General features: G+C 39.9%; 1 protein-coding gene across 1 annotated transcript in view; it reads left to right on the top strand.

The window, feature by feature from the left end:
• LOC117561853 (homeobox protein cut-like 2) overlaps nucleotides 1–18,824 on the top strand; it is a gene marked incomplete at both ends in the record, with an annotated part of 41,400 nt that extends 22,576 nt beyond the window's left edge. The window contains 7 exons of the mRNA XM_034239460.1: nucleotides 1,694–1,773; nucleotides 3,404–3,470; nucleotides 15,405–15,453; nucleotides 16,823–16,912; nucleotides 17,480–17,662; nucleotides 18,348–18,406; nucleotides 18,776–18,824. Of these exons, the coding sequence (XP_034095351.1) occupies nucleotides 1,694–1,773; nucleotides 3,404–3,470; nucleotides 15,405–15,453; nucleotides 16,823–16,912; nucleotides 17,480–17,662; nucleotides 18,348–18,406; nucleotides 18,776–18,824 (577 nt within the window). The remainder of the gene's footprint in view (nucleotides 1–1,693; nucleotides 1,774–3,403; nucleotides 3,471–15,404; nucleotides 15,454–16,822; nucleotides 16,913–17,479; nucleotides 17,663–18,347; nucleotides 18,407–18,775) is intronic.
• Nucleotides 18,825–18,848: the final 24 nt, after the last annotated feature.

The raw sequence follows: 18,848 nt of genomic DNA, 5'->3' as shown, positions 1-18,848 counted from the left end.
ATCCTTTGTTATATACCATTTGTTGGCAATGACAGAGGTCAAACGTTTTCTGTAAGTCTTCACAAGGTTTTCACACACTGTTGCTGGTATGTTGGCCCATTCCTCCATGCAGATCTCCTCTAGAGCAGTGATGTTTTGGGGCTGTCGCTGGGCAACACAGACTTTCAACTCTCTACAAAGATTTTCTATGGGGTTGAGATCTGGAGACTGGCTAGGCCACTCCAGGACCTTGAAATGCTTCTTACGAAGCCACTCCTTCGTTGCCCGGGCGGTGTGTTTGGGATCATTGTCATGCTGAAAGACCCAGCCACGTTTCATCTTCAATGCCCTTGCTGATGGAAGGAGGTTGTCACTCAAAATCTCATGATACATGGCCCCATTCATTCTTTCCTTTACACGGATCAGTCGTCCTGGTCCCTTTGCAGAAAAACAGCCCCAAAGCATGATGTTTCCACCCCCATGTTTCACAGTAGGTATGGTGTTCTTTGGATGCAACTCAGCATTCTTTCTCCTCCAAACACGTCTAGTTGAGTTTTTACCAAAAAGTTCTATTTTGGTTTCATCTGACCATATGACATTCTCCCAATCCTCTTCTGGATCATCTAAATGCTCTCTAGCAAACTTCAGACGGGCCTGGACATGTACTGGCTTAAGCAGGGGGACACGTCTGGCACTGCAGGATTTGAGTCCCTGGCGGCGTAGTGTGTTACTGATGGTAGCCTTTGTTACTTTGGTCCCAGCTCTCTGCAGGTCATTGACTAGGTCCCCCCGTGTGGTTCTGGGATTTTTGCTCACCGTTCTTGTGATCATTTTGACCCCACGGGGTGAGATCTTGCGTGGAGCCCCAGATCGAGGCAGATTATCAGTGGTCTTGTATGTCTTCCATTTTCTAATAATTGCTCCCACAGTTGATTTCTTCACACCAAGCTGCTTACCTATTGCAGATTCAGTCTTCCCAGCCTGGTGCAGGTCTACAATTGTGTTTCTGGTGTCCTTTGACAGCTCTTTGGTCTTGGCCATAGTGGAGTTTGGAGTGTGACTGTTTGAGGTTGTGGACAGGTGTCTTTTATACTGATAACGAGTTCAAACAGGTGCCATTAATACAGTTAACGAGTGGAGGACAGAGGAGGCTCTTAAAGAAGAAGTTACAGGTCTGTGAGAGCCAGAAATCTTGTTTGTTTGTAGGTGACCAAATACTTATTTTACCGAGGAATTTAACAATTAATTCATTAAAAATCCTACAATGTGATTTCCTGGATTCTTTCCCCCCATTCTGTCTCTCATAGTTGAAGTGTACCTAGGATGAAAATTACAGGCCTCTCTCATCTTTTTAAGTGGGAGAACTTGCACAATTGGTGGCTGACTAAATACTTTTTTGCCCCACTGTATGTATCTCTGGAACGGAAGGTCGTAGAGACTCGGGGACATAATCAGTGTGTTCAGCACTCCTGAATTAATTCAGACGGCACCAACTCCCAAGTCTGTCCGACCTTCCCTTCCGGAGTTAAAGGCAAAAATGTGGTCCGCCACGGAAAAACATTACTGTAGGACTAGGACTGTCCTAAGTCTGTATCTCAGGAACAGAAAGTAATCAGGTTACATTTCTTATATTGTGATACTCAGTAACCCCTCCCCACCCTGCATGTAATCCATTACTCCCCAAAGCTGAGAGTAACTGAGTGTTTCCTCTCAGGGACGAAGAGGAGAGCGCTAACGTTGGATTGTCTGACCGACTATCAGAGGCCAAGGAGAAGATCAAAGTCCTGCATTCATGTGAGCAAAGTTACATTTTAAAATGAGATTTCAATTGAACCTGAGCCGTGGTGTGTTTGATTACTGCTTTGAAGTCATGACCTTCAACTCAAATCAACACTTTTTACCTGAGTCAGAACCAGAGGTGGGAGAAGTACTGAGATCTGGTACTTGAGTCAAAGTAGAAGTACTGAGATCTGGTACTTGAGTCAAAGTAGAAGTACTGAGATCTGGTACTTGAGTCAAAGTAGAAGTACTGAGATCTGGTACTTGAGTCAAAGTAGAAGTACTGAGATCTGGTACTTGAGTCAAAGTAGAAGTACTGAGATCTGGTACTTGAGTCAAAGTAGAAGTACTGAGATCTGGTACTTGAGTCAAAGTAGAAGTACTCAGATCCTGTACTTGAGTAAAAGTAGAAGTACTCAGATCTTGTACTTGAGTAAAAGTAAAAGTACTCAGATCTTGTACTTGAGTAAAAGTAGAAGTACTCCGATCCTGTACTTGAGTAAAAGTAGAAGTACTCAGATCCTGTACTTGAGTAAAAGTAGAAGTACTCAGATCTTATACTTGAGTAAAAGTAGAAGTACTCAGATCTTGTACTTGAGTAAAAGTAGAAGTACTCTGATCCTGTACTTGAGTAAAAGTAGAAGTACTCCGATCCTGTACTTGAGTAAAAGTAGAAGTACTCAGATCCTGTACTTGAGTAAAAGTAGAAGTACTCAGATCTTGTACTTGAGTAAAAGTAGAAGTACTCAGATCTTGTACTTGAGTAAAAGTAGAAGTACTCAGATCTTGTACTTGAGTAAAAGTAGAAGTACTCAGATCTTGTACTTGAGTAAAAGTAGAAGTACTCAGATCTTGTACTTGAGTAAAAGTAGAAGTACTCAGATCTTGTACTTGAGTAAAAGTAGAAGTACTCAGATCTTGTTCTTGAGTAAAAGTAGAAGTACTCAGGTCTTGTACTTGAGTAAAAGTAGAAGTACTCAGATCTTGTGCTTGAGTAAAAGTAGAAGTACTCAGATCTTGTTCTTGAGTAAAAGTAGAAGTACTCAGATCTTGTACTTGAGTAAAAGTAGAAGTACTCAGGTCTTGTACTTGAGTACAATTAGAAGTACTCAGATCTTGTACTTGAGTAAAAGTAGAAGTACTCAGATCTTGTACTTGAGTAAAAGTAGAAGTACTCAGATCTTGTGCTTGAGTAAAAGTAGAAGTACCAGAGTGTAGGAATACTCTGTTTCAGTAAAAGTCCTGCATTCAAAATGTTCCTCAAGTGAAAGTAGGAAAGTATTCTCATCTAAATATAGTTAAAGACAGTAAAAGTAGTCGTTGTGCAGATTGGTCCATTTCAGAATAATATATATATATGTTTTATAATGATTGATCATGAAAGTGTTCTCAAAGCTGGTGAAGGTGCAGCTAGTTTGAATGACTTTGTATACTGCAGGGTAGCTGGTGGATTTACTCCAGGTGGAACTAAAGTCTGATTCAACACTTGATTATATTTCACATCAGATTCTACAAAATTGAGCATAAAAATGTGAATTTGAATACATGCAAGTGTCATAAAAGTCTTGCATCTTGCAGATAGCTCAGAGCTGATTATTAAAAGTATTTAGTGTTTTTAATTGTAATCGTTTCCTCTCTCTCTCAGCTCTGAACGCTGCACAGACAGAGCTGCTGGACCTGCGGTGTAAATACAACCAGGAGAGGACCAACAAGTGAGTCTGCCTCAGATTACACACTTTATAGTTACTTTCCCACATAATCATCAACACATTTCTACTACAAACTACAAATCTTAAGTACATTTACTCAAGTATTGTACCTAAGAACAACATAGATTACTGCTAGTAATCTGACATGTTGGTTGTCTATTTGTGGGTGTCATTTAAACCAGTTCACTTCCTATGGCAGTCACCATAGGAGTTACAAAGTTGACTAAAGCTATTGTATATGTTTAAATGCCTACTGTGGAGGATATCATAAGGCATTGAGCAGTGGCGAACCGTGTCTATCACAACTGGACCTTCTGTAGACACACACGCCCCCCCCCCCCCATTATAATGTCCGTCTTTTCACTGAATTGTCGTCTTGAAAAGGGTACTCACAACAATTCCGCAACAACTTCATCTTCACCTGTTGCACTTGTCATTTCAATGTTAAAAACAATAAAACGGCATGAATTGCTTCGTCGCATTCGTTCTAGATCCTCTGTCTCGAGCCAGTTAACTAGCGGGCCTTCTAGAGCACCCTGGAACCGAGGGAAACTCTGAAAGAATACGCCCATTGGCTACAAATCAATATATGATTGGTTGATCAAACTGTCAGTCCAAACGTACGCTCTCATTCAGAGCAACGGCCAGGGCATTCTATCAAGGATGTAGAATACCTTGTTGAAGGATATTCTACCCAGAGACCCAGAACAAGATCTGATTGGTTGCTTTCCTAACACAAAACCACTGAAATGCGTAGAGCATGGTCCGAGAAGGACAAACAAATTAACGTACCACTGTAATATTACAGATCAACAACACAGATACCGTTCTCATTTATTCATTTGATATGCATTTTATTACATTTTATTTATATAATTAAATCGATGTGTTGTTTGTTTTATCTGAGTGTTCCAGGGTATTCTCTGAATACCTTGAAGGCCCTGACGGTTCGCCTCTGGCATTAAGGCAATACAATGTAAAGCACACAATATTTATGATTGATGAAAGTAGTAAATCAGTCAGATTTGACCCGAATAAGACAGAATCAGAATCGTATAGGTATATTTACACATACAAGGAATTGGCTTTGGTGCATGCAAAAACACAGAAAGAAGAATACGTAGCAACAAAATAATATTAAAGACAATATTTACATTATTACATATTCAACAACACAGCGTATTTCCATTTAATACTACTTAATACTTCTAATTTACTACATTTTAGAGGGAAAGGGTGTATTTTACTGTATGCATAAATATAACAGTTTTAGTTACAAAAAGGTGAAAACATCCAAAATATTAACAAAGAGTTAAGAAATAAATTCCTAAAAAATCTGTAAAATGCAACTTGAGTACAGTAAAATATAATGAAATATGACAAACACTATATTTAAAGTGGATAATTGTGCAGGTTGTGAGGGAGGTGGTGTGGAGCAGCATGTTGTGCAGGATTTATGATATTAATTTGGGTAACTTGTGTGCTTCTATTCTATTGTATTCTATGTTTGTATTGTGTTTTTATTGTGTATTGTGTTTTTAGCACTTCTTAACACGTGGCTTGTGTGGTCATTTAATCTTTTATTATGTTGTAATGCTTTGTCAAGTACTTTGTGACTATGTCTGGGAAACACGCTTCATAAATACATGACTTACTTACTTAATGTAACTGGGAATACAGTCCTTTGTATCCTGATTATCCCATTACTCCCTGAGCCTGTGCACATTACCGTTTCCATCCTCTCTGCGGTTCGTCGTCACATTTCAAGAACCACTTAATTTCCTCCGCCTTCATTGACTCACGTTCACATCCAGCAGAGGAATTCGGTTTGTAGAAAGAGTGACTCAGGCGCTGACGTCCGGTCGATTTCAGAGGTCTGTGTTTGCCGTGACAGCCCTCCAGAAGAATTGCTCCATTTAAAGATTGCTTCAGAAAACACTCTACCTTGTTCGGGTCTTTGAGCGCCGTGTATCCAGCGCGCGGCTGAAATGAATTTGAGGCTGTATGAAGGATGTCGATAGGCATTCAAAGTAAACACTCCTTTGTTTGGGTTTGTGCTCCGGAGCACCGGCAGCCGCTGCTAATGGATTTTCTCCCAGGCTTAATCCATGGCACAATTGAACTGATGTTTTCAGACCCACCGCCATCCATTCTGCTGGATTGGACACATTTTTCAGTTACAGTGTGAGAGAGAGAGAGCATCTCTGTGTGTGTGTGTGTGTGTGTGTGTGTGTGTGTGTGTGTGTGTGTGTGTGTGTGTGTGTGTGTGTGTGTGTGTGTGTGTGTGTGTGTGTGTGTGTGTGTGTGTGTGTGTGTGTGTGTGTGTGTGTGTGTGTGTGTGTGTGTGTGTGTGTGTGTGTGTGTGTGTGTGTGTGTGTGTGTGTGTGTGTGTGTGTGTGTGTGTGTGTGTGTGTGTGTGTGTGTGTGTGTGTGTGTGACCCCGGAGCTGCAGTTATCCCCCCCTGACCCCCCCCAGCCTCTATTACTCTCACTGACTGTTTCCTCACCGTTGATAAGAAAGACCATTTGTCTGCTGGGGCTTGAGAAGCAGAGCAGGTAATCAATACAAAACATTTTCCGTAGCGCACAAGTTCATTAGACGAAGAGCTGACAACTGTTAGTGTCTGCTGACAGCGGGGGTGGGGGAGGGGGGGGGGCATCAGTCCTCAATCCTTATTGATGGAGGAGGGGCTCGACCGGGACTCTCGGAAAACAAGGGGCTCCAACACTGATCATAAGAAACATCAACAATGAGATCATGACTGGATCCAAACATCACTGAGGTTTTTCTGGGGATCAATGTTGGATGATAATAGAGAGATATAGTGGGTCTAGAGCAGTGCTTCTCAAAGTGTGGTCCGCGGACCACTGGTGGTCCGTGAGCGCCCCCTAGTGGTCCGTGAGTATATTGGTAAAATTTCACATTTTAAATAAATACATTTATTTAAGTTTTTCGCACTCTCGCGGGAATATCTCCGCAATGGAACGAGCTTAAGTTTCACTTTCGATTGCATGATATAGCCCAGATAAGCACCATCATCACACATGTTGCCACTTGTTTGTACAATTTTCAGGCGATTTGTAAAAAACGATGTGTTTTTGGATATTTGTGGAGTTAAGTGGTCCGCGAGTGTTTTTTTATTGGTTAAGTGGTCCTTGGTATGAAAGAGTTTGAGAAACACTGGTCTAGAGCAGTGCTAGAGTTTCATACAGTAGGTAGTGGTAGGCGGAGAATACAACAAGAAGAAGGAGGAGAAAGAGAAAGAGGGGGGAGAAGAATAGGGAGAAAAAGGGCAAGAAGAACCAGAACAAGAACTATAAGAGGAAGAAGAAGCAGAACCAGAAGAAGAAGAACCAGAACCAGAAGAACCAGAAGAACCAGAAGAACTGGAAGAAGAACCAGAAGAGGAACACGAATCAGAAGAGGAACAAGAAGAACCAGAACAAGAAGAAGAACCAGAAGAAGAACCAGAGGACGAACAAGAAGAAGAACCAGAGGACGAACAAGAAGCAGAACCAGAACAAGAAGAACTGGAAGAAGAACAAGAACCAGAACAAGAAGAACCAGAACAAGAACAAGAACCAGAAGAAAGACAACGAAGAAGAAGAACCAGAACAAGGGGAACCAGAACTAGAAGAACAGACCAGAAAACCAGGGGAGGAACAAGAAGCAGAACCACAACAAGAAGAACCAGAACCATAAGAACCGGAACAAGAAGAACCAGAACCGGAACAAGAAGAACCAGAACCATAAGAACCGGAACAAGAAGAACCAGAACAAGAAGAACCAGAACAAGAAGAACCGGAACAAGAAGAACCAGAACAAGAAGAACCAGAACAAGAAGAACCGGAACAAGAAGAACCAGAACCGGAACAAGAAGAACCAGAACAAGAAGTCAGAAGAAAGGGAATATCCGAGCAGCGGGTGAAGGCACCGTTGGCCTTGACATACGTCCTGTTTGTTGTGTTCACTGCTATAATGTGTTTTTGGTAGAACAATGTAATCATTTCTGACATATTGTACCTTCAGTCGTGCAGAAAGATCTGGGGATATGCTACTTCCTGAAAAATGATTTAGACGGTACCAGCCATGAGATGCAGAACGTGTAATTACATAGCCTGACGTGAGACAATGAGTTCAAACATGAAAGAGAAAAGAGTTTCAGCTGCATGTAGTTCCTCTAATGTGGATTAAAACAAGTCTAATATGTTCTTTGAAGACATTTCTCTTTTGGTTAAAAAGGACTTGCGTGTCCCAGGAAGAGGAAACCTATGTGCATATTTAAATCAATCACAGCTTCCTCGTTAATTCATCCCCATCTACCTTTTGAAAATCAGGTCCCACGCGTGCAAAATGAAACTGTTGAACTTCAAACAAACCTCATGAATAATCCCGCTGAGCGGCTGTTTAAATTAGATCTCTGATTGTTAGATGTATGGAGGCGAGTTCTGAGGATAGGAATCATAGACGTATCAGCAGTATCTAGAGATACACATATATTACTCATTACGATAGGAATGTATGTTATACTTATACTCATCCCAATATCAATTATATTATAGTTTAAATTACATTTTTGGCTATGAACATTTTTAAAAAGTCCTCTCCTGCTGATGTTCAGGTGTATATCAGTATGTAGTGTCTCTACTTTAAAGAGTCCTCTCCTGCTGATGTTCAGGTGTCTATCAGTATGTAGTGTCTCTACTTTAAAGAGTCCTCTCCTGCTGATGTTCAGATGTATATCAGTATGTAGTGTCTCTACTTTAAAGAGTCCTCTCCTGCTGATGTTCAGGTGTATATCAGTATGTAGTGTCTCTACTTTAAAGAGTCCTCTCCTGCTGATGTTCAGGTGTATATCAGTATGTAGCATCTCTACTTTAAAGAGTCCTCTCCTGCAGATTTTCAGGTGTATATCAGTATGTAGTGTCTCTACTTTAAAGAGTCCTCTCCTGCTGATGTTCAGGTGTATATCAGTATGTAGTGTCTCTACTTTAAAGAGTCCTCTCCTGATGATGTTCAGGTGTATATCAGTATGTAGTGTCTCTACTTTAAAGAGTCCTCTCCTGCTGATGTTCAGGTGTATATCAGTATGTAGTGTCTCTACTTTAAAGAGTCCTCTCCTGCTGATGTTCAGGTGTATATCAGTATGTAGTGTCTCTACTTTAAAGAGTCCTCTCCTGCTGATGTTCAGGTGTATATCAGTATGTAGTGTCTCTACTTTAAAGAGTCCTCTCCTGCTGATGTTCAGGTGTATATCAGTATGTAGTGTCTCTACTTTAAAGAGTCCTCTCCTGCTGATGTTCAGGTGTATATCAGTATGTAGTGTCTCTACTTTAAAGAGTCCTCTCCTGCTGATGTTCAGGTGTATATCAGTATGTAGTGTCTCTACTTTAAAGAGTCCTCTCCTGCTGATGTTCAGGTGTATATCAGTATGTAGTGTCTCTGCTTTAAAGAGTCCTCTCCTGCTGATGTTCAGGTGTATATCAGTATGTAGTGTCTCTACTTTAAAGAGTCCCTCTCCTGCTGATGTTCAGGTGTATATCAGTATGTAGTGTCTCTACTTTAAAGAGTCCTCTCCTGCTGATGTTCAGGTGTATATCAGTATGTAGTGTCTCTACTTTAAAGAGTCCTCTCCTGCTGATGTTCAGGTGTATATCAGTATGTAGTGTCTCTACTTTAAAGAGTCCTCTCCTGCTGATGTTCAGGTGTATATCAGTATGTAGTGTCTCTACTTTAAAGAGTCCTCTCCTGCTGATGTTCAGGTGTATATCAGTATGTAGTGTCTCTACTTTAAAGAGTCCTCTCCTGCTGATGTTCAGGTGTATATCAGTATGTAGTGTCTCTACTTTAAAGAGTCCTCTCCTCCTGATGTTCAGGTGTATATCAGTATGTAGCGTCTCTACTTTAAAGAGTCCTCTCCTGCTGATGTTCAGGTGTATATCAGTATGTAGTGTCTCTACTTTAAAGAGTCCTCTCCTGCTGATGTTCAGGTGTATATCAGTATGTAGTGTCTCTACTTTAAAGAGTCCTCTCCTGCTGATGTTCAGGTGTATATCAGTATGTAGTGTCTCTACTTTAAAGAGTCCTCTCCTGCTGATGTTCAGGTGTATATCAGTATGTAGTGCCTCTACTTTAAAGAGTCCTCTCCTGCTGATGTGCAGGTGTATATCAGTATGTAGTGTCTCTACTTTAAAGAGTCCTCTCCTGCTGATGTGCAGGTGTATATCAGTATGTAGTGTCTCTACTTTAAAGAGTCCTCTCCTGCTGATGTTCAGGTGTATATCAGTATGTAGTGTCTCTACTTTAAAGAGTCCTCTCCTGCTGATGTTCAGGTGTATATCAGTATGTAGTGTCTCTACTTTAAAGAGTCCTCTCCTGCTGATGTCCAGGTGTATATCAGTATGTAGTGTCTCTACTTTAAAGAGTCCTCTCCTGCTGATGTTCAGGTGTATATCAGTATGTAGTGTCTCTACTTTAAAGAGTCCTCTCCTGCCGATGTTCAGGTGTATATCAGTATGTAGTGTCTCTACTTTAAAGAGTCCTCTCCTGCTGATGTTCAGGTGTATATCAGTATGTAGTGTCTCTACTTTAAAGAGTCCTCTCCTGCTGATGTTCAGGTGTATATCAGTATGTAGTGTCTCTACTTTAAAGAGTCCTCTCCTGCCGATGTTCAGGTGTATATCAGTATGTAGTGTCTCTACTTTAAAGAGTCCTCTCCTGCTGATGTTCAGGTGTATATCAGTATGTAGTGTCTCTACTTTAAAGAGTCCTCTCCTGCCGATGTTCAGGTGTATATCAGTATGTAGTGTCTCTACTTTAAAGAGTCCTCTCCTGCTGATGTTCAGGTGTATATCAGTATGTAGTGTCTCTACTTTAAAGAGTCCTCTCCTGCTGATGTTCAGGTGTATATCAGTATGTAGTGTCTCTACTTTAATGAGTCCTCTCCTGCTGATGTTCAGGTGTATATCAGTATGTAGTGTCTCTACTTTAAAGAGTCCTCTCCTGCTGATGTTCAGGTGTATATCAGTATGTAGTGTCTCTACTTTAAAGAGTCCTCTCCTGCTGATGTTCAGGTGTATATCAGTATGTAGTGTCTCTACTTTAAAGAGTCCTCTCCTGCTGATGTTCAGGTGTATATCAGTATGTAGTGTCTCTACTTTAAAGAGTCCTCTCCTGCTGATGTTCAGGTGTATATCAGTATGTAGTGTCTCTACTTTAAAGAGTCCTCTCCTCCTGATGTTCAGGTGTATATCAGTATGTAGTGTCTCTACTTTAAAGAGTCCTCTCCTGCTGATGTTCAGGTGTATATCAGTATGTAGTGTCTCTACTTTAAAGAGTCCTCTCCTGCTGATGTTCAGGTGTATATCAGTATGTAGTGTCTCTACTTTAAAGAGTCCTCTCCTGCTGATGTTCAGGTGTATATCAGTATGTAGTGCCTCTACTTTAAAGAGTCCTCTCCTGCTGATGTGCAGGTGTATATCAGTATGTAGTGTCTCTACTTTAAAGAGTCCTCTCCTGCTGATGTGCAGGTGTATATCAGTATGTAGTGTCTCTACTTTAAAGAGTCCTCTCCTGCTGATGTTCAGGTGTATATCAGTATGTAGTGTCTCTACTTTAAAGAGTCCTCTCCTGCTGATGTTCAGGTGTATATCAGTATGTAGTGTCTCTACTTTAAAGAGTCCTCTCCTGCTGATGTCCAGGTGTATATCAGTATGTAGTGTCTCTACTTTAAAGAGTCCTCTCCTGCTGATGTTCAGGTGTATATCAGTATGTAGTGTCTCTACTTTAAAGAGTCCTCTCCTGCCGATGTTCAGGTGTATATCAGTATGTAGTGTCTCTACTTTAAAGAGTCCTCTCCTGCTGATGTTCAGGTGTATATCAGTATGTAGTGTCTCTACTTTAAAGAGTCCTCTCCTGCTGATGTTCAGGTGTATATCAGTATGTAGTGTCTCTACTTTAAAGAGTCCTCTCCTGCCGATGTTCAGGTGTATATCAGTATGTAGTGTCTCTACTTTAAAGAGTCCTCTCCTGCTGATGTTCAGGTGTATATCAGTATGTAGTGTCTCTACTTTAAAGAGTCCTCTCCTGCCGATGTTCAGGTGTATATCAGTATGTAGTGTCTCTACTTTAAAGAGTCCTCTCCTGCTGATGTTCAGGTGTATATCAGTATGTAGTGTCTCTACTTTAAAGAGTCCTCTCCTGCTGATGTTCAGGTGTATATCAGTATGTAGTGTCTCTACTTTAATGAGTCCTCTCCTGCTGATGTTCAGGTGTATATCAGTATGTAGTGTCTCTACTTTAAAGAGTCCTCTCCTGCTGATGTTCAGGTGTATATCAGTATGTAGTGTCTCTACTTTAAAGAGTCCTCTCCTGCTGATGTTCAGGTGTATATCAGTATGTAGTGTCTCTACTTTAAAGAGTCCTCTCCTGCTGATGTTCAGGTGTATATCAGTATGTAGTGTCTCTACTTTAAAGAGTCCTCTCCTGCTGATGTTCAGGTGTATATCAGTATGTAGTGTCTCTACTTTAAAGAGTCCTCTCCTGCCTATTGTTCAGGTGTATATCAGTATGTAGTGTCTCTACTTAAAGAGTCCTCTCCTGCTGATGTTCAGGTGTATATCAGTATGTAGTGTCTCTACTTTAAAGAGTCCTCTCCTGCTGATGTTCAGGTGTATATCAGTATGTAGTGTCTCTACTTTAAAGAGTCCTCTCCTGCTGATGTTCAGGTGTATATCAGTATGTAGTGTCTCTACTTTAAAGAGTCCTCTCCTGCTGATGTTCAGGTGTATATCAGTATGTAGTGTCTCTACTTTAAAGAGTCCTCTCCTGCTGATGTTCAGGTGTATATCAGTATGTAGTGTCTCTACTTTAAAGAGTCCTCTCCTGCTGATGTTCAGGTTCATATCAGTATGTAGTGTCTCTACTTTAAAGAGTCCTCTCCTGCTGATGTTCAGGTGTATATCATTATGTAGTGTCTCTACTTTAAAGAGTTCTCTCCTGCTGATGTTCAGGTGTATATCAGTATGTAGTGTCTCTACTTTAAAGAGTCCTCTCCTCCTGATGTTCAGGTGTATATCAGTATGTAGCGTCTCTACTTTAAAGGTCTCTATAGATTAGCCTACTTATAGATGTATTTTCTTTGATGCAAGTTCATCAACCCTTCTTAAGCTGTAAAAGTGGCCTTAGCTTTACTGAGAAACTAAATAATCATGTCGGGAATTCGTCCTGCTGGTCTTTATTTCGTCGCTTACTCATAAGTCTGATATTAGAAAGATATGAGAGCAACATATCCCAAAATAAAGCCCATAAAAACTGGCCATGAAAGCATTTATTTATACACTCCTGTGTTATTTACCTGAATATGACAAAATATGTTGTAGGACAGGGGTTCCCAACCTTTTTACCCAAGAGCCCCCCCAAATTACTCCTGTTGGAAGTTGTGCCCCCCCCCCCCCACACACACACACACACACACCCACACACACACACACACACACACACACACACAACAGGCAACAGCGGTAATTCAAGTTTAAAAGTCTCAAAAAAGCTACAACTACTGTCACAAACTGGATGAATGTGAAGTATTTTGTTAAAGGAGGATGAAAGCGTAATTGAGGAGCACTATTGGAGTGACTTTGATGGTTATTGGACTCAGGATTCATTCATTTGGATTCCCGCTGTATGAAGAAATTAAAGGACGGCACGGAAGTGGAAACAATTCACAAAGGGATTAAACTGTTTAAAACACATGCTCAAAGTAAGCCGGATTTTGCCGATGTGTTTATGTGGATTCAAAAGTCGTAAATAATCTACAAAATGGAGGAGACAGATCTGATCGGAGCAACTGTGACGAATAATCCAACTGAAACCGGCATGGACAATGTCTATGTTTTAAAAATGCGCTTATCCAGACAAGCCCGGTTTGGACACTTTACGGGCAGAAGAAACATTTCTATTAAAGAAAGAATTATACATTTCTGTCTTTTTATGCCTTTAATACTAACTTGAATTGTTATTCAAATTAATTAACCAATTATTTTTTATATTTTATTGTAATGTAGAGACAAGGCTTTTAGTGACAATCATGTATTGCTTTACAATTATATGTAAAAAAAAAAGTCTAAATATGATATTTGGCCTCAAATCATCTGAGGCCTGGCGCCCCCCCTGCGATCTTTGCCCCCCATGTTGGGAACCACTGTTGTAGGGGACATGTACTTGCTTTGTAGCATGCAATGGTCTGCAGCCAAACCCTAAAAAAAGTTACACATATATTGACTGCAGATCTAAATATGACGCATCAGTGTTGACGTGCTATTCCCCCACATAGAGTGACCTATTTCCGACACCTGGCATGTTTTATTTGATGCAAGTTCATCAGTTCTTATTAAGCTGCAACTAGGGAAGCCAAAACGTATTAAGAACTGAAACGAATATGCTAGGTGATGGATTTGGTCCACGTGCCTTTAGTTTTAGACTTGTGCACTTTTCTGAACGATGATACGGAAGTAAAAAAACACCATTGCATGAAATAAATAATGTTTTTTATTTATACTATATTGCTTTTCAATGCAGATATGAATGCCTACAGAAGAGGGTTAGGGCCACATTTTGTTTTGAATTTTTTTTTTTATTCTGTGATTAATCTCGGAATTCTGACTTCTTTCTCAAAATACTGATAAAATCTAAGAAATTAAATGTTTAATTCTCTAAATTAAGATTTTTTTTCTCAGAATTCCCACAATTTTATCTCAAAATTCTGATTTCTTTCTCGATATTCTGCCATTTTATTTCTCAAATTTCCCAAAACGTATTAAGAACTGAAACGAATATGCTAGGTGATGGATTTGGTCCACGTGCCTTTAGTTTTAGACTTGTAGACTTTTCTGAACGATGATATGGAAGTAAAAAACACCATTGCATGAAATAAATAATGTATTTTTTGACATCTTAAAGACGAGAGTATCTCAGAATCAGAATCAGGTTTATCACCAGGTAGGTTGACACGTACGAGGAATTGGACTTGATGTCATGGTGCAAGTAAAACAAAGATTAAAAACACAGATAGAGAATTAGAAAAATATTAAAAAATGTATAGTAAATACAACATATTATAACAGTATGTACATAGAAATGGAATGGAATAAAATATGGAATAAAAATCTGCTTTAATAAAAAAAGAGAACAGATGTTGTACATTGTGTGCATTAGTTTTCATTAAGCTGCAACTAGGGAAGCCAAAACACATTATGAACTCAAACGAATATGCTACGAGATTCGATCCTTAGTTTGAAACACGTGCACTTTTCTGAAAAATGGAAGTAAAAAAAACGGTAACACTTTATATTAAGGTACACAAATCAACTAGTTGTTAATTAACATGCATATTAGCAGTATATTGGCTCTTTATTAGTCATTATAAAACACTTATTAATGCTTTATTCTACATGACCGTATTCTACAAGTAATAATCCATTAGTTGAGAGTTTTTCCTCAATAACCCTCTAATTAGTGCTGATTCATTGCAAGTAAGGAAGTTGTTGTACATGAGCTTTGGTCTTAATATGCGCTGCTCAATATGGGCCTAATAAGGCAGCAGTACCACAAGAATAGTAATTCTCCCACAATAACACTCAACAAATCTAGTTTATTCTTATGTAACAAGAAGTGAAATTAAAGTGTTAATAGTGTCAAAATAACTCAAAATGTGGTGTTTCTAACTCAGAACATGTTCCCTATTTTAAAGTGAAGTCTTGTTCATCACAAATAAGCTAGTAGTTTGACTCTAATGTGTTAATTAACTATTTGATGGTGAATATGTGTAGCTTAATATATAGTGTTACCAAAAAGACACTATTGCATGAAATGATTAATGTATTTTTTGAGATGTGAAAGACGGGAGTGTCTCCTCAGTAACGCTGATGTGTGTTCAGGGCGGAGGAGGTGGACGCCATCGTGCTGAACCTGGAGAAAGCCAACCAGGTGAGTGCAGCTGATTGAGTCGCTCCTTCGTTAAGATAATCACTCCTGTAATCAAGCCTTTCATTAGACCCCCCCCCCCAACCTCCCACTTCCTACCTCCCCTCCCCCCAGTGAGTGATTAGAGAGTAAACCTGAGCCCAGATTCCTCGCCGCCTTGATTGCTTCCTTTCCTCCAGTGATGGATTCAAGATGCAAGGCTTTTATGGTCATGTGTACAGAGCTACAGTGTAGATATGTCAATGGACACCTTAGGCTCCTCCAACAGTGCAACAACAATAACACAGATCAAATAGTGCAAGTAAATACAATAAAATAGAATATAGTAGTCGATATACAAGTTATTGGAATATTGATATATATAAGTTGCAAACAGGTGAATGTTATGGATGTTCTGGATAGTAACAAAGTACATTTACTCAAGAACACTTCAGTACAATTTAAGGTATTTGTACTTAAGTATTCTCACTTTACTCTACTTAATACTCTTTTTATTGTCGTTTTTGTAAACATACATACAACATACACCCGCATACGTACTGAAATGTGTGCAGAATAGTTACTGCGCATATAACAAACAATCTCACCTTAATCTTGTAGAAAGATATCCATGTATATCTCAGCTTACATGCCAATTACTTAAATAAAAGCTCAGAGAGAGAATAATAAGAATAATAACTTATAATCATAATGGCCTGAGGTGTGGCGTCTGTACAATGAGAAACATCGAATAGGAGGGAAAGAAAAATATATATCGTAATAATAATAACAAATAGAAAGGGGGGGGGTGCCATATACATTGCTGTCTCTTATTATTTTCTCTTTTACTCTCCTTTCCTCCCTGGCGCTCTCTCTGCCGGCAGCTCCTAGATAAATGTTCTCAAAATGAATCATTAATTAGCGGGGGGGGTGTGTGTGTGTGACAGAGCAGGTAAACAGTGTGGAGAATACAGAGGGGCAGAATAAACCCCACTCAGGGTCTGAAAATCTCAGAGCAAGGGCGTCTCCCTTTGATTTATGCTCTCACCTTGATCCTCTCATTAGCCAACTGATGCTGTACGAGACGCTGTGATCCAACGTGTGTGTGTGTGTGTGTGTGTGTGTGTGTGTGTGTGTGTGTGTGTGGGTGTGTGTGTGTGTGTGTGTGTGTGTGTGTGTGTGTGTGTGAGTGTGTGTGTGTGTGTGTGTGTATGTGTATGTGTGTGTGTGTGTGTGGTGGTGTGTGTGTTGTGTGTGTGTGTGTGTGTGTGTGTGTGTGTGTGTCTGTGTGTGTGTGTGCTGTGTGTGTGTGTGTGTGTGGTGTGTGTGTGTGTGTGTGTGTGTGTGTGTGTGTGTGTGTGTGTGGTGTGTGTGTGTGTGTGTGTGTGTGTAGAGAGCAGAGAAGGCCCAGAGGGAGGTGGAGAGGCTAAAGGAGCAGATATCCTCGGCGGGGAGGGGTCGTCCAGCAGAGGGCAGCAGCAGGGTGAGAGTCATGTGACCTGTGAGCAGGAAATGAGTACTTTTACTCAAGAACTGCACTTCAGTATTTAAGATAAAATAATCCTTGAAGTCTTGAATTGAAGCAACAAGAGGTACTGAGAAGAAAACCCGTGATATAATATATTGCTTTTCTTCGCAGACATTCCTCCAGGCGAGGTCAGGGCCACATTTAGTTTGAATATTGTTTTATTCTGTGATTAATCTCAGAATTCTGACTTGTTTTTCAAAATACTGATTAAATCTAAGAATTCAAATTTGTAATTCTCTAAATTCTGCCCATATTTTCTCGGAATTCTGACATTGTTTGCAAATGTAATTCTAACTATGATCATGCAGTGCTATAGAGCTACTGCATCACAGACTCTGGGGACATCGAGGCGCTGCAGAGACATACATGCAGTTTCAACCTTTAGTCACATCCTCTGTGATTTACAAACCTTCCCTCCTTTCCTCCCTCCTTTCCTCCTCCCCCTGTCTCCTCCCTCCTTTCCTCCCTCCTCCCCCCTCTCCCTCCTGTCCTCCCTTCCTCCCCCCTCCCCCCCTCTCTCAGGGTGATCAGGGTGACTCTCCCTCCCAGCTGGAGGCCTCTCTGCTGGTCAAAGACCGAGAGATGCTGCGTCTGCTGGAGAACATCCAGCGGCTGCAGTTCACTCTGCAGGAGGTGCAGGAGAGCTCGGCCAATCAGATGCTAGAGCTGGAGCGCCAGCTGGCCTATAAGACGGAAGCTATCGAGGTGAGCGGGGACCAATGGGGAAGAAGGGTTTGAAGTTAAAGTAGCAATACTAAATAGGAAAGATCGTCTAGAATTCAGACTTTCATTTCAGAGAATTCTGACTTTTTTCTCTGAACTCCGACAAAGTATGTATTTGATGTTTTACAAATCAAAAACATACTTTAAATATGTAAGTAAAAGTACAAAAGTATTGGCATATAAATACACTCAAAGTACCAAAAGTACTTGTTATGCATTGCATGTGTGATGTATTGAAGTACATTTACTCAAGTACTACTTATGTACACTGTTGACGTGTTTTAATGTCTTGCTACTGTATTCTCCTAATCCTACATTTATCTGACAGCTTTAGTTACGTTAGTTATTAGCTCATGTAAATCAACTAATACATAAACATTGGCTTATGATTAGTTCATCCAGCAGCAGAATGTAAAGTGGTTCAAATGAGCCAGCTGTGATGAACGCCTTCATGCATCAATGATACTGTAGTAATCATTTACTATATAATATATATAATGCAGGACTTTTACTTGTAACAGAATAAGTAAATCAAATATCCTCCATCGCTGAAAACAGTTAATTCAATGAAATATATACAATGTAGTAGAAGTTACTCAGATAAAGTACCTCAAAGTTGGACTTAAATACAGACTATTTTTCATTTAAACTTTCTTTTCCGTTTCAGAGATTAGAAGCTAAACTGCAATCCCAGATGGATTATGAAGAGATTAAAACTGAACTCAGGTGAGTCTTTCAGTCTGAAAGGTTTGACACTAATTAAATATATGTTCATTATTCAACCATGCGTTACTCTATGCTGTTTATTATTATTCAGCTGTGTCAGATTCACAGCACTTGCTTTATTTCACTTCACACAAACTGGTTTTAAGCATTAACATTATTATTATTAAACTACTGTATATATTGTAATAAACATGTATTATTGTTACAGTATATCTTGAAGTAACTTTATTTAAATATTTGTATTTAATTGTTTTCATTTATTCATAAATTAATTCCAGTTTTTTAATTGCATTTGTTTTTTAAATAGCGACTGTCACAGAATCATCAATCTGGATAAAGTGTTTCTGTTCTTCTGATTTCTGTCCACAGCATCCTCAAGGTGATGACGCTGGCTTCAGCGAACGGCAGCTCGTCCCAGGTACTGAACACCTGCAACATTATA

Source organism: Gymnodraco acuticeps, unplaced genomic scaffold, assembly GCF_902827175.1.
Source record: "Gymnodraco acuticeps unplaced genomic scaffold, fGymAcu1.1, whole genome shotgun sequence".
NCBI classification, from domain to species: domain Eukaryota; kingdom Metazoa; phylum Chordata; class Actinopteri; order Perciformes; family Bathydraconidae; genus Gymnodraco; species Gymnodraco acuticeps.
Note: the sequence above shows the minus strand (reverse complement) of the source record. Positions and strands in the feature narration are given on the sequence as shown.